Below are 15,145 nucleotides of genomic sequence, written 5' to 3'. Positions count from 1 at the left end.
ATGAATTTATATGATAATTCTCATGTAAATACACAAAACTTGTCTTAATCATCATTCATGTTTATTTAAATATAAGCACTGGGCATCATTAATTCAAAAATACTGTATTTGCACAACTTGTTTTTGTAAAAAAATTTAGAACACACAATATAATTTAATGACAAAAAAAATTTTACTTGCTACTAATTCACATCAAACTACCAAGAATGCACCTGTTAGTTTCAACCGTTGTGATCCCAAGGAACAATAACACAGTTACTTTTTACTAGAAAATGATGATACTAAGATTTCTATACACAAAAATACTGTAATCCAGTTTCTAGTAAGGGATGATTTACTAAGAAATAGATTAATAAAAACTGCACCAAAGTCAAATGGCATATGACAATAAATTCACCTAACATACATGTATTGCTTAACTGCATTTCTGAAACTTTATTCAATAATGTTCTTTCTATTAACAAACTTTAAGAAAACAAGAAAATAATTTTCTTTACTGCAAGACATAAAACAACCCTCGACATTATTAACATTTGTTTTAAAAGATAACTATAGTCTGCACGTTTCAAAACAATAAATAACTTATAAACCATTGGTAAAATGTTACAGACCTATATCAGCAAGCTTTCAAATGTATGTTGTATTTTCTAATTAAAAATCCCCAAAAATTTAAACAACCATTTCATGTTACTGTATCATTTCCAGATTCTTTATACATAAACTTAATGTGAAATAAGGGTAATGTATTACTAGTGCTAATAAAATACATCTACAAAATTATATAGCTTCAATGAAAATAACTGTTTCTGAAAAAGTGCTACTTATTTATTGTTAATTTCATTTTATCCAATTTTCCTTATAGATGCCAAAGAGTAAGTTAAGACTCACTTTCTAAACCTAACCACACGAACTAAAAATTTTGTGTTTTTGAAATCAGAGTTGAAAATACATACAAAGTCTTTAAGAAACACAACTATTATCGTTTAAACAGTAAAAATGATTCAGTTGCATTGCAAACTTTGGTCCCTTCACACACACAATTTTTAATGTAATAACAAGCAGAGTAAGGACGTTGTCAGTTATTCTGAATAAAAGTAAAATATTTTTAGTTTTTCTGCAGTATTGTTTATGTTCAAATAAACTAATCAAAACTTTAAAAATCCATCTTATTCTAAGAGTATGAAATAGATCTTAGGAAGAAACATATTTACCTTGAGATTTCTTCCTGTACTAGATGAACCATAATACCAACAGTAACCTTTGTCCATCAATCAATGAATTTTGATATCACAAAATGGTCACTATTTTACAGTTGATGTATTTCATATGTACATTTGTACACAGCTTACAGCAGTGTCGTCTCTATATTTTGGCTTCAGTTATGATATAGCATCCAAAATTCTGTATTGCAAATAGACACTGAGAATAATGAGCCAATAAGTCACACGATGCTAATATTGTCCATCCTGAAAACTAAGATCCAGCTAATCTGATTCGGAATCACTACTGTCAGATGAGGTACTTGTGCTGCTGCTACTGGAACTATCACTATCACTTGAACTACTACTGCTGGCACTTAGACGGGTTGGACCACTAATGTCAACATGAGAATTCTCAGAATCTGAAAAATACAAAAATATTCAAATAAATTACTAGCTGCAAAAATATAACATAGTGCCATTTTTCTATTTATGAAGAAACAACTTAAACTAGGTCAGAAATTAAAAATCCAGATGATTAATTTACTTCTCCTTTTATCCTCACTGACTTGTTGAAGCAAAATCTTATCATTTTCAACTTGCAATGAAATGTTTAGTGAGCAACAAACACATTTCAAAGTCTAAATGGTTTATTTTTCATATCTCTGATTACCAAGACTAATTCATTAAATTTATGTATATCATAATTTTATGTCCTACAAATATACGTATCCGACTAATGCTAACATGACTCCTAAAACTGTACTGTTAACAGTAGACCAAAAATAAAATTATTCTCTAATATTTAACTTTCAACAGATATATTTCACAAGATTTTGACAACTGGTTTGAAGTTGCTTAACAATTACCTCAATTCTTGCATTTTAAAAATCAAGAGTAATGACAGGTTTATATTTTAAACATACCAATTCAATCTAAAGTTAATAATTAGGTGATGAACAGAGAGAATATCATAACACTGCATTGCTATGGGTTAGTGTATTTGGCACTTGTTTTATTAAAGTAATAAATAAATGTAATTTCAAAATTTATTAACAGTTATCAGTTTTATTTGATACTTTAGTTCAAGTTGTTCTTTTCACAGATATTATATGTAGATTGATGCACATGTTTATAACAAATACAAAAGGTTTTTTTCTTCAATTTCGAGCTTGCAAATGCACTTTTTAATTTAGTAGCAACAGACATCAGTCAAAAACAAGTATCTGATGTATGTTGAGCAAGGTTACTGCTCATAGCACTAATAGGATTTTTTAACCTATTTATACATTAGTTATAAAACCAGTTAAGTAACAGTAATTTTGAGAAATCCTATTCTAGTGATTGATATATCTTGTTTATTCTAGAATTGCAAACCTAGAGTGAAAAAAATGAGACCTAGTGTGCTATGTGTTAAAATGCAAAATTCCCACATAGTTCATGCCACAAAGTATGGAATTTACTAATACAGTGGAGCCCCGTTAAGCCACGGTATTTGGGGGGATCAACCTACTTAACCGCGGCTTAAACCTTTGTGACTGAAAAGCCGAAGTCGCCAACAGCTCCGCTTCTCTGCTTGTGCTTGAATAACTGGTCCAGATATGGAAATTCCATTGTTTCTGGCTTCACAAAATGCATTGAACGTTGCCTTGTCTAACTCAGGATCTTGTGCTGTTCTAGCTCTCTTGCGTTTCAAACCACCCTCAAGTTCATCAAGAAATGCTCTTAATTTATTCTCATCTTTAATCCACCCACGCAATGTAGACTCAGATATGCCTAACTCTCTACTAACTTTAGCGCGCGAGTTTCGCCATTTCGTATTCTTTCTATGACATTCAGCTTTTGCTGAACGTCATACGATGCATGTTTACGTTTGGTACTCATGGGGTAGGGATATGCTCACTATTAATTCAGAAACTGAAGTGATTTCTATTGGGTTTGTGGCCAATATTTATACAGTTCCATAAAAATATTAGATTATCTAATTAAAAATAATACTTTAATTATTGATCACTTTTTTCATGGATATACCGTGGATTAACTTTAATGTATGGAGAGGTGTGATTCGGTAACAATGGCGGCCTCCATAAGGCTGACATAGAGAGCGGATAAGGTAGATTAATGGTCGATTTCTATTGTATTATATATTATATTTATTTCCCAAATTAAAGCAAATCCTTTTTAAATATCCCCTTGAAGTTATAAAGACAGGATTAAATTCGTAAGCCGCATTTTTATACGTTCTTAAATTAGCGGTGAGCCGCGATAATCCTCGCTCACAAGACTTGCTACAGCGGCTTAAGCGATTTCGTGGTTTACTGGTCCGTGGCTTAATGGCGCGCTCCACTGTATGTTCCTGCTGTGATGTATTACTTTTCTTGGATAAATGAACTGGAAATGTTGTAAAAGACAGTAAGACCATAAAATTAAAAGACAGCAGATATGAAAAAGTTGGCAGTTAAAACTATGAATATCATTAATTGAAGAGGTGGTCACAAATGATGCATTAACAGAAAAAAAATACAATCCATTTTATTTAATAATTTTCTATTTATTTTTTTATTTGCACATTAAGGTAATGAAAATAAGAGATCAAATACAAAGTTTTACAAAAAAACTTCTGAAAATAATTTAGAAGGCTCTAGGTATCATTAAAATTAAATATGAATATTGTAAAATGAAAAGAAGTATTTTTTTCATAGCTTGGAAAACACTTTCATTCAAACTGATGCAGTCAAGACTTTGTAATTTCACATACAAATCCTCAGTAAAAATAATTTGCTAAAAAAATCTGACTTTTGTGTATTGACATTAGGAAAACATAAGAGTTAAAAATTAATGCAGAAATACAGAAATCTATAACCTAAGAACTTTCAAAAAGTGGACCTTTTTTCATCAGGAGCAAACTGACCTTGATGACGAAATGTCAAACTTTCAAAAGTAATCGGTTCATAGAATTCTGTATTTGTTTTTTTGTGTAGAACATACTTGTAACATTTACAAAAAACCAAATTTTGTGAAAATATACCTAGTATATTTAGAGTTACACTATTTATAGTTTTAATGTTACATGGTGGTTATAGAGTGAGTTAAACTGACCAGGTTTTTGACAAATCTCTATGAATTGAGTTATAGGAAAAGAAAATATAAAAACTGTAAGTACACAATAATCCCATGTTAATATTAATTAAAAGAGATAAAATAAAAAAGCAATAGCTTCAACATTTATCTGTAAAAGAAAAGTTATTATCTCCCTATACTGTAAATATATTTCCACTAGGCACTTACCCCTCTCACATGTATAGCCATTTTAGTTCAGTACTCCATATGCAAAAATGTTGACACATGCCACTTGCTTTGAGCTATTATGTATTCTACAATCAAATTACCTCACCTCTAATCAAATGTATAGGTAAAATCCCACATTAAATAGGTGAAGGGACCAGTGAGAGGGATATAAAGAAGTATCCTTTAAAAGCATTTGAAGAATACTCATGAAATGTTATCCCCATTGAGAAAAGAATATGTATGGGAGACCATAATACTTCCATTCCAGATTACTGCCTAATGAGAAATGACAGTCTGGTAAAACTGAAAAGACAGAATCTCATATACTGGGAAGGTGTGTCACACTGTTATTGGTGGAGGATAGTCGAATGATGAATTACATGTGAGATGAAGTGAGCCACACTGGTCCATTAGAAATTAGAAAACTCAAAACTTACAGAACGTGACAAGGTTCTGCATACAGAGGTCAGCTGTAAACAAGAACAGTTACACGTGTGAATAAAGGTAAGATATTGTATCCTAATGGGCTTTAAACTTCATAAACATATTTCATAAACAGCATCTGGAAAAAATACAGAACCTGCATATATGCAATCAACTAAGTCAATTTTTTTTTTCTTCTTCTTCCAGCATGAGCTCAGTCCTAGGACTGACCTTGTAACCATTTTGAGCTTGTTAGTTTTCATGCTATAACATTTAAATTAGTAAATGTATATTCATGAAAACTACCATATTATCAGTAAATTTTACATTGCTTTCCTATGCAAAATATCAAAAATTTTTATTGCGTATTAAGATTTGTTAAGCAATGTTTTTCTCGTGCCTTTTTTCTTTTCATATGTTGGCTATCCAACATACAAAATAATTTTCATTTTAAGTTGAAAAATACTTATGTATCATAAAATATTCAAATTTCACATATTAAATCATTATAAAATCCAGATAATTATCAAATGTTTCTTAAGAAAAACTTCTTATTTAATGTTATTTTCACTTACAAATCTCTGTACATATTTGGTAGATTTGGCCAATCTCATAACCACCACAAAAAATTAGGAAATAAATATAAATTATGTTTGTTTCATTCTGAAATGGCTAAAAATTATAACAAGAAAACAAAAATGTTTAGATCATATAGCTTAAATCTCATAACATTATGCATTTATTAAATTGATCTTTCAGCTGTTCCTGGTTAACAATACAGAAGTTATAATGATTCAGTGCAAATGCACTCATATTATCACACCCAGTAATATAAAACTGACCTTTAGTCTTTACAAAGTGACCTGTCTTAGCTGTATTTTAGTGGACTAGTATTTTATAAAATATATACATATATATATATACAAAGAGTGATAAAGAGATTATTACTATTTACAAACAAGCTTACCACATTTTGTGAAGATGCACAAAATTATAGTAAGAGTTAATTCTCCAGTACTAGTTTAGTCTAATGGATCAATCCCATACTCATGGGGTTAATACCCATTCAATTTTCATAATTATAAGCTGAAAAAAACAAAATGTTTTACTTAATATATACATATATAAAAACACAGAGAGAAAAGACATGCCTTTCTTTGTGGGTTTCTTGGAGGATCCTAATTGCCCATTAACATCTTGTAACCGTTTCTCCAGTTCTTGTTTTTTTTCCTTTACCTGTTCTTCTTTTGATTTGGCAGATGTTTTGCTCTTTGCTGCTTGTTTAATATATATATAAAAAAAAATTCAAGTCTTTCTCACATTTTCTGTGTAATGTTAGGGCATTTGAATGTTCTTATTTCAAAATTTGTTGCACAACTGAAGATATATAAAATGAAGTTATTTTAATTAAAAACAAAAAAGAGGCACAAATAATTTTATTTGAATTCTCACATTTTAATGTAAAAACATAAAAACAATCAAATACTCTTTGTGTTCAATACATTAATATTTAAAGCTAAATACATCAGTTTTTATAATAAAATGAATAAAATAATGTGACTTACAGTAAGGTTTCCTTGGCTTTTTCCTTAAACATGATGCTACATATGCTTCTAGTTCACGAAGTGTTGAAGGCTTCAGTGTTTCAAAATCAATTTCTATCTCATCTGGATTGGAATCTCTAAGGGAAGGTTCCCTGGACTGAATGATATGAACCACTCTGCCTAATTTGTCACCTGTATTATATAAATTACAAAAATAAGAAAATTATAACAATGTAATGCAGATTTTTACAGAATTATAAAAAAAAATCCTGAGATTATATGTTCTAGTGAAAGAAAATTATATTCCCAGTAAACTTTCTTAGCCCTGTATCTCTTTCACAACAGGCATCACTTTGTACACATATAAGGATGATTTTAGCGAGTTAAAATCAAAATTTAAATAAACTATTTTCTTATCATGGTACATAAACTTCACACACAAACAAATCTCAAAATCAAAAGTTTAGCTTCTTATAAATTTTAATTTTTTAACTGTATAAGACAATACTAAAAAAACAACTAATTTTCTCCAACTGTGGGAATTGTGACATTTGCTGTCAAGGTATCTCCTCGTCTTATTTAGTTACAAATTATGCAATTTAATATAAATTACTCATTATAACATCATCATTGTTCTGGAAAAACAATTTTCATAACCTTCAATTTTATTTGGTTAAAAAGCTATGAAATAAACAATCAGGCTCCTCTTGACATGCTCACCTGCCATATCCTCTCTTAAAGAAATTGCTAATAGTTTTCTCTGATATTAAATAATGTACTATTTACAACCAACAGAATACCAAGGTTTTGATTTATGAAGTGACATATTACATCACATTGTTTCTTGTAAAGAGAATTAAAATTTTTACAATCAGTTCAAGCTAGAATCCCATAGGAAACACACTGAAAATCTTAGATAAATTAACAGATCTTATCACATAGTTACAAATCCAGAAAAATTGTGATAGTTATGGGATAGTATCTACTTACTGTATGCTATTCTGCATTCTTAGGTTCAATATTTCATTAAATAAATAATCATTCAATGCAGTAGTCCCACTGATATTTACATTGTTATGAGTTTAAACCTACTTAGGATAAACAAATGTAGTGAAATATTACAATTTGAGTCTTTCCAGAAAGAAAAAAAAGTTTTGGTTTGTTACGAATTTTGCACAAAGCTATTTGGGAGCTATCTGTGGTAGCTGTCGCTAACATAACAGTAAAAAACTGACTCGGGAGTCCTGAAGGCAGCTAGTCATCACCACCTACTGCCAACTCTTTATGCTTCTCTTGCTGACAAATAGTGAGATTGACCATAACTTTATAATGCCCTCACAGCTGAAAGGGTAAACATGTTTGGCAAGACAGGGATTCAAACCTGCAACCCACAGATTGCAAGTTGAGCAATCTACCCACTTGGTCATCCACACTTAAATGAACAAGTTACTGATTAATAAAAATTACAAACTTGGTATTACATTGTCTCACACCAAATATCACACTACAAAATTCATTAGCTGATAAGAGTGCAGATGCTCTTCATCCAGAATCTAAATCATGAACTGCAGGTTGAATTTGATATGATCCATCATCACCACTGGACAGGCCCCAATCAAGAAGCTGAGGTCCCACTACTCAGGATTAGAATTATAGGGTCATGGCCCCTAAATCCTACACTGATAACTATGGCATTTAGATCTCAATATATAAATCTGTGAGTGTATCTAAACCTGTAGACACAAAGTGATGCATTCAGAGTTACTGAAACCATGATGAGAAAGTACACAACACTGAAGTGAACAAACCCTCTCCTCAACCTGAATCTGAGACAATTTTTCAAACTCAGAATGATGGTAACCAGTATGCCATACTCAACCTGAGGAAACAGAACTCATTTGGTCTAAAATTATGAACAGTCATCTTTCCTCCCCAACTGTGAGGGCAAGGTAAATTCTACTCTCTCCCAAAATTATGGGGAGGACAGAGATCAAACTGTCTCCACATAATAAGTGGCTAATGCCACTTTGACAGAAGTTAAAGATGTGTTCTTTAGCTGTCAATTAAAGGCTTTTAATTACATTTCTTAACAGCATAAATATATATGTGTTGTTGCTGGGCTTAGAATTATATATGGTAGGTGTCTGCAACTTGTTAGGTGATAGATTAAAATATAAACAAACAATACTCTCTTCACTTGCTTTCAAAATAATATATACAAATACATACACACATATATTTGAACCAGTTAACTCTTTAATTATGGGCTCACTATCAAATACAAGGTTGCATGCACGTGCACACATCAAGTATTTATAGTACAACTTTTAATGCTGTATGTCTGTCTTCACATAATTTGGTAGACGTTCAAGTTATGATTCCAAGCCTTTTGTACATAAAAATTCATATTTTTTAATGAAGTACTTTACTAGATAGAGATTTGCTTGTGAAGATATAGTCTGTTGTATTATTAATTTGAGTGCAAAGTGATTTTCATGTCATGATTAAAAGCTATTCTTTGTCTCTAAAACATGCTAAATACATTTCATACATTTGTTTTCTGTAAAACTATACATTTTGTCTTTTATTTTCTCTACCTTAACTATATGGGGTCTGTTAATATGAGCAACCACATAACTTCCATGAAAAAATTAGGAGATAAGTTATGCATTTTAAATTCTAAAACACTACAAATTATAACACAAAAATATAAAGGTTTAGTCTAAATAGCTAAAAATCTCATAACAGTAGACATTTATATATACATTTACTATTTTTTATTATATGGATTTTCCAGTCATGCCTAACAATACAGAAGACACAATGACGAAACATATATATTATACATTATATACAAATATAAATTACTACTTTTATAAACAAGTTTTTAAACTTATTTTTTTAAAACATGGAACAGTAAATGAAAATAATTTCCTCTTCTTGTCATGACTTTGGTACTCAATCCCTTCTTAACATAGGAGTACTACACCACAAGAAATTTGCCATGTGGAGGATGTGAAACAAAATAATTTTTGTAGGTTTAATAGATATATTTGAATAACCAAAAAAATCATAAAATACTATATCAGTACTATAGAATTCCATCATAATTTATCAACTTTAGTGACTAAGCTGCATTTCAGTCCGAAAAACAATGAAATTCAGAGCAGACTAAAGACACACCCTACCTCCTCAAAATCTTGAAAATGGTTGAGAAAGCCACAAAGGGGAACTCTGAGCTTTCGTATGGTTATTCACATCACATACACAAGTTAGTGTATATAAGGGAGCATGGAAACTTTGCTTTTATATATTTTATATCTTGAGGGCAATTAAGCGAGAAACAAAAGACTAGAGCAAGCAAGAAAAAAATCAGATGGTCAAAAGAAAAGAAACTCCAATGGTCAAACAATAGCTGTAACATAAGTTGTGATATGTACGTTTTGAAAAAAAGATAATGTGACAGGTTGGCATGGCAAGTGAAATCTGACTGCATTTCATAACTATGTAACCAAACAAGATTGAAGGCTATAACAATTATGCTCTGCTTGGGACAAAACAATTTTATAACAAGGAATTTACATTACATTTTGTACTTACTGGAGGCTGTTGAATATATTATAGAAGAGGAGGTACCTTGAAAGCAAATCTCAATTCTCACACTAGGTGAAAATAAAGACTTTTTTTTTTACATATTGCTCTATAAAATTAACAACATAAAGCTTAATACTATTAAAATATGGATTATCAACTATGATTTTATGCCATACTAATTGGTATAATATAAACAAGTTGTCAATTACATTTTGAATGTAACTTACTAAAAACATGTGACATGTAAAGGATGGCCTTAGAAAAATGGTTAAAGACAGCTAAAAAAACTGCAAGAAATCCATTACAGAGTACAATACTTTCTTAACCCTAGTACACACACTCAAAAAAATTAAGTTGCCCACACTGGGGGTCATTTTTGACCCCCACCAAAAATATTAACAAAAAATTTATTTTCATATAAGCAAAGTATAAATTTGGACAAAATATTTATTCTATACAATTTATGCATACACTCTGGGTAACTTTATGGTCATTGCAAGCCATTTTACTACATTTGATACACTTTGAAGAAGTTCTTTTCCTTGAATCATGTGCGCATATTTGACACCATTTTCTAACGTTCTCTTCAGCAACTTTTTGTCTTTTTGGAGAGATCACTTCATTTGTATCTTCTTCAGGCAGTAATTCATCAGTAAGCAACTTCAGAAATTCACGTCTTGCTCTTTTTTTGGTACTTTGATGCAAATTCTGGATGGCTCTGGCGATAGAGAAGGTAAGCATTGTATGCGGCAGCATCAAGAATGTTATAAAATACTGCCATTAGCCACCTTCTGGTCTTTCTTTTTGTGGAAAAGAATCTAACTATTTGGTCTAGTGTATCGACTCCTCCTTTGGTGGAGTTATAGTATGATATTATTTCAGGTTTTCCTGATTCATCATCGATTGAGGGCTCTCTATGCAACGTAGATAAGAATATTCTAGAATGCTTGAGAACATTTATAGTGTTCTAGAATGTTCTAGAACACAAAATTTCATATCAATATATTATTTGATTGTTTACCAGACATGTAATTGAGTTTTTTAAACGGGGGTCAAAAATGACCCCCAATGTGGAAAACGTGAATTTCGACATTAGACAAGGGGTGTAATACCCCATTTGCATAAAATACATGTTAAACGTATTAGTATAGTATGTTATTAGTATAGATTAAATTAGGTACATTTTTAGGCCAGAAAGTCACACCTTTGATATTTCTATAACAACTTAAACACAAGTGGGCCCATTTTTGACCCCCACCGTGTGTATGAGGGTTAAAAGTACAAAAACTTCAACGATTTTATTCATGACTGAGAAAAGTGTATGAAATACATTCCCCACACATCAGACAGTCATTTAATTAAAATGCTAATATTTTACCTTTTTTTGAGCTAAATGTGCTTAAAACTGTGCTCATAAAGGGTAAACACATAGCATTAAATATAATTGCATTTACATGTATTCACAAATGCACATACAGGTATACATACACATATGCAGGAAATGCATCATTCCTACTTCACATACTGTTGAGCACTGCTTTCATGCATGATAATACAAAGTTTATTATTAGTATACCACAAAACAGAAGTAAATTACTAACCTGGCAGCTTATTTATATCTAAACTCAATTGTCTCTTCTCATCATATGACATTGGTTTTGCACTATCCTCATCCTCACTGTCAAATACTATTGGTGCACTTTTACTGCTCTTTTTTGAAGATTTACTATTTGACTTTGTTCTTTTAATTTGTCCTGCAGGTTTACTTTGAGCATGTGCCTTTGTATTCGTGTTCTTACTTTTACTTTGTTTCTGACTTTTATTTTGATGCGTTTCTTTTGAAGGTTGAGGTGGTGGTGGCACTGTGTTGTTCACTGATACAACAGAAGGCTGGATAAATGCTGATGATTCTGAAGTTTGAACTTCTGTCACAGGTTTTGTTTCATGAAAATGCTCTTCAGGGATTTTCTTTTTCTTCTTCTTTTTCTTTTTTCTTTTGCTTTCTGCTGCCAGTAAGCTTAGTTGTTCAGTAATAGCCCGCAGCTGAAATTAAAATAAGCATTTTATTATTTAACTTTCTTTTATCTCTTTACAAGAGGCAAATTCCTTTTCTAAGCTGAACAACTAGGACTTGTCTTAAATTACTGAATTCTGACACAACTTAGAAAACTGGACAAAGACCTACATAACAGAAAGTACATTAAAAACTACAAGCAATCCACAAAGAAAATATAATTGTTAGTAAATGTAGAAAGACATCAAGAAAAATTGTATATCAGTAAGGAAAGCTTTAATCATTAGAAAAATATTTACCACGCCATAGACACAACAGCTTTCAATGTAAAGCAGAAAAGAACTAGAAAATCAAAAAGGAATCAGAACGTTTAACAAATATTAGGTTGTCCAGTAATAAATGTGATTTTTGAAAAAGTATAAACCAGTGTTATAAACCATACTTTAATCAAAGTAAGCACCATTTGCTTTAACACACTTTTTCCAATATGTAACGATGATTTCTATACCCCTGCTGTAGAAGTCAGAGTTTCTATGGCCAATAAACTCCCTAAAAACTTCTGCAGCTGCCTGGTTTTGAAAGCATTTTTATTGTTCAAAAAGTTGTCAAAGTGCTTGAAAAAAATTAAAATCTGTAAGGAAGAGATCTTGGGAATAAGGTGGATAAGGCAGAACCTTGATTCCCAATTCGTTCAATTTTTGGAACTTCATCCTTGACAGGTCTCATAATGCTGATTTTGTTGATCTTCAGTCAGCTCATGTGGAACCCATTAATTCAACTTACTCGTCTTTCCAACTGCACTCATCTGGTTGGCAATGCTTGACTTGCTTGTGCCTAGCTTTTCTGCAAGCTCACATACTGTTGTACAAAGGTCTGTCTCAACTGCTTCCCTTAATGTGTTTTCATCTAAGGATGGCTTCCTTCCTTAAGGAGGGATTCCTTCCATGACCTTTGTGGCCTTTAACATTTTCATCTCCATGTCAAAACCTCTGGAACCAATATTGAACTGTACATTCAGTAACAAATCCATGGTCTTATGCCTGGTTGATGTTTCACATAGTTTCGGTAGCTTTTAGTCCAAGTTTGAATTTGTAAAGGAAAATCAGATGGAAGTCCTTTTTGTCCATGCTGCCTCAGAGGTTGTGAAAGTTACTCTGAGTAGAGTTGAAATAGCAGACAATTATGACACCTTGTAAGCGACAACACCAATGATAAGTTAACTCAGTATTCAGCTTCTAAATGTCATTGTGAGAATTTCGACATTTATTTCTGGACAACCTAACAATACAAATACAAACACTATAAATGTTTTCAAAGTATATGATGAAAGGTCTGTTCTAAACTTTACTATACAGCAAAAACTCTACAGAAAAGCAGTAAAAAAATCAATAAACTTGTGCAGGGGAAAGAAATTACCACTGATGAATAAAATTTAAAAACAACACTAAATGCAAGTTCCACAACATTTAGAAAATTAATAATTGCCATAATGCATATTCAATAGAAACTAAAAATTTATATCTAGCAAAGAATCTAAGTAGACTGAATAATTAAACATACAATAACAGCAACTCTTACAGTAAGCAATTTCTGATTTTAATAATCATAAAGTTTTGGCCTACAATCATAAAAGGTAGCACACATTTGGTTTAATAATACATGACAAACTAGTAATCATAAAACAGATGTTTCTTTACGCCTCTTTACATACTTGGACCTGAAGGATGATTAACCGGTATTACTAGAATATTAATTTAGAACATGAATACCAAGCTGTATACAAATCTTACTACACATTAAAGATTGGCAAATAGTGGAATTCTGATAGTTGAATTAATTTTTGGGCTCATTACTTAATCACATTCGACAGATTAACTACATGAGACTTGAATAGCTAGAGTAAATCATATCCGACTGATCTTGTAACCACCATTTAAAAATGAGACTAAATCTACTATAACTCTGAATGTCTTTACAAAATATAGTTTTAAGTAAACAATAAAAAATTTGTTGTAAACAAAGTATTTTTACATAAGACTTCTGTGAATATACACAATTTTTACAGAATCAGTTTGATTAAAAGGTGATTTTCATGCAAAAAATGAAAATACTTCTTGTCAACTCACATTTTCATGTTTTATTTGCATAATATATACATCTTTCTAAATGACTATTAACAATTTTTTTTTCTGTAGAATTTTCTACACTACAAAAACCTAGAGCAAAATCATCAATGTAAAGTGAATAGTTAAAAAATAAAATGATACCCTTTTTTTTGCAGGCGTAATATACAATTCCAAATTACTTATCCTAACAACTTTATCTTTGACCCTTTTTAAATCTCATGGTTTTAATGCTATACTTTGTACCCACTACTACAAATAGAAAACAATAAATTACAGCAACAGCAAATCAACTCCTTCCTTTACAGCTAACATAAACAGCATGACAGGTTACACATACTGAAAGCTTGAGTGCTCCATGCATCAAGTTCATGAAAATAAAATATTATTACCTTAATCAAGAAATTCCTAACTAAAAATTTTACATTTGACTTGCTTTCGATAAAGACTGTAAAATAATAAATAAAAACATACATAAAAAAACAAGGATTTAATATTCAGTGACATTAGAAACAATTCCTGCACAGAAGTGTTCAGTAACCTCTGCTGTTTCTTACAAATTTGAATCTGCAGAAAAGAATTCATATAGTTTTCAAATATGAATTTTACAACACCAGATATGTTCCAAAACTATTACAATTTATCTTCCTTTCTAAGTAAATTATAAATAAGTGAAAAATATTCCTTAATCCTATGCTTCCAGACTTGGCTCTTTTGGAAACTTTAAGATGTTTTATACAGTTGCATTTAAAATTTAAACAGCTTTATTACCAATGTATGTTAAATATAAACTTGACATGAAAACATAGTTTAAAAATTAAATTTTTATATTATCTGAAATTTAATTTTAATTTAAAAAATTAAATCCCCAATTATCATTTTTCAATTTCAGAAACTTATAACTTCAATAACAGACATCTATAGTTTCCAACCAATCACTTATACTTAGAACCAAAAACA

The 15,145-nt window shown here is 30.7% G+C and overlaps 1 protein-coding gene across 9 annotated transcripts in view; it reads right to left on the bottom strand.

The window, feature by feature from the left end:
• Window positions 1–1,346: 1,346 nt before the first annotated feature.
• LOC143224255 (bromodomain-containing protein 3-like) overlaps window positions 1,347–15,145 on the bottom strand; it is an 81,810-nt gene continuing 68,011 nt past the window's right edge. For 8 of the 9 annotated variants that reach the window (XM_076452682.1, XM_076452670.1, XM_076452697.1 and 5 more), the window contains 4 exons: window positions 11,650–12,091; window positions 6,476–6,646; window positions 6,062–6,187; window positions 1,347–1,621 (listed from right to left, as the gene is read on the bottom strand). In XM_076452682.1, coding sequence (XP_076308797.1) covers window positions 1,485–1,621; window positions 6,062–6,187; window positions 6,476–6,646; window positions 11,650–12,091 — 876 coding nt within the window. In that variant the 3' untranslated portion in view covers window positions 1,347–1,484. The remainder of the gene's footprint in view (window positions 1,622–6,061; window positions 6,188–6,475; window positions 6,647–11,649; window positions 12,092–15,145) is intronic. The other variant, XM_076452675.1, reaches the window with a different exon arrangement.

The sequence above is a fragment of the Tachypleus tridentatus genome, chromosome 1, assembly GCF_004210375.1.
Source record: "Tachypleus tridentatus isolate NWPU-2018 chromosome 1, ASM421037v1, whole genome shotgun sequence".
In the NCBI taxonomy this organism is placed as follows: Eukaryota; Metazoa; Arthropoda; class Merostomata; order Xiphosura; family Limulidae; genus Tachypleus; species Tachypleus tridentatus.
The sequence above is the reverse complement of the archived record's forward strand: the minus strand, read 5'-3'. Positions and strand labels throughout refer to the sequence as shown.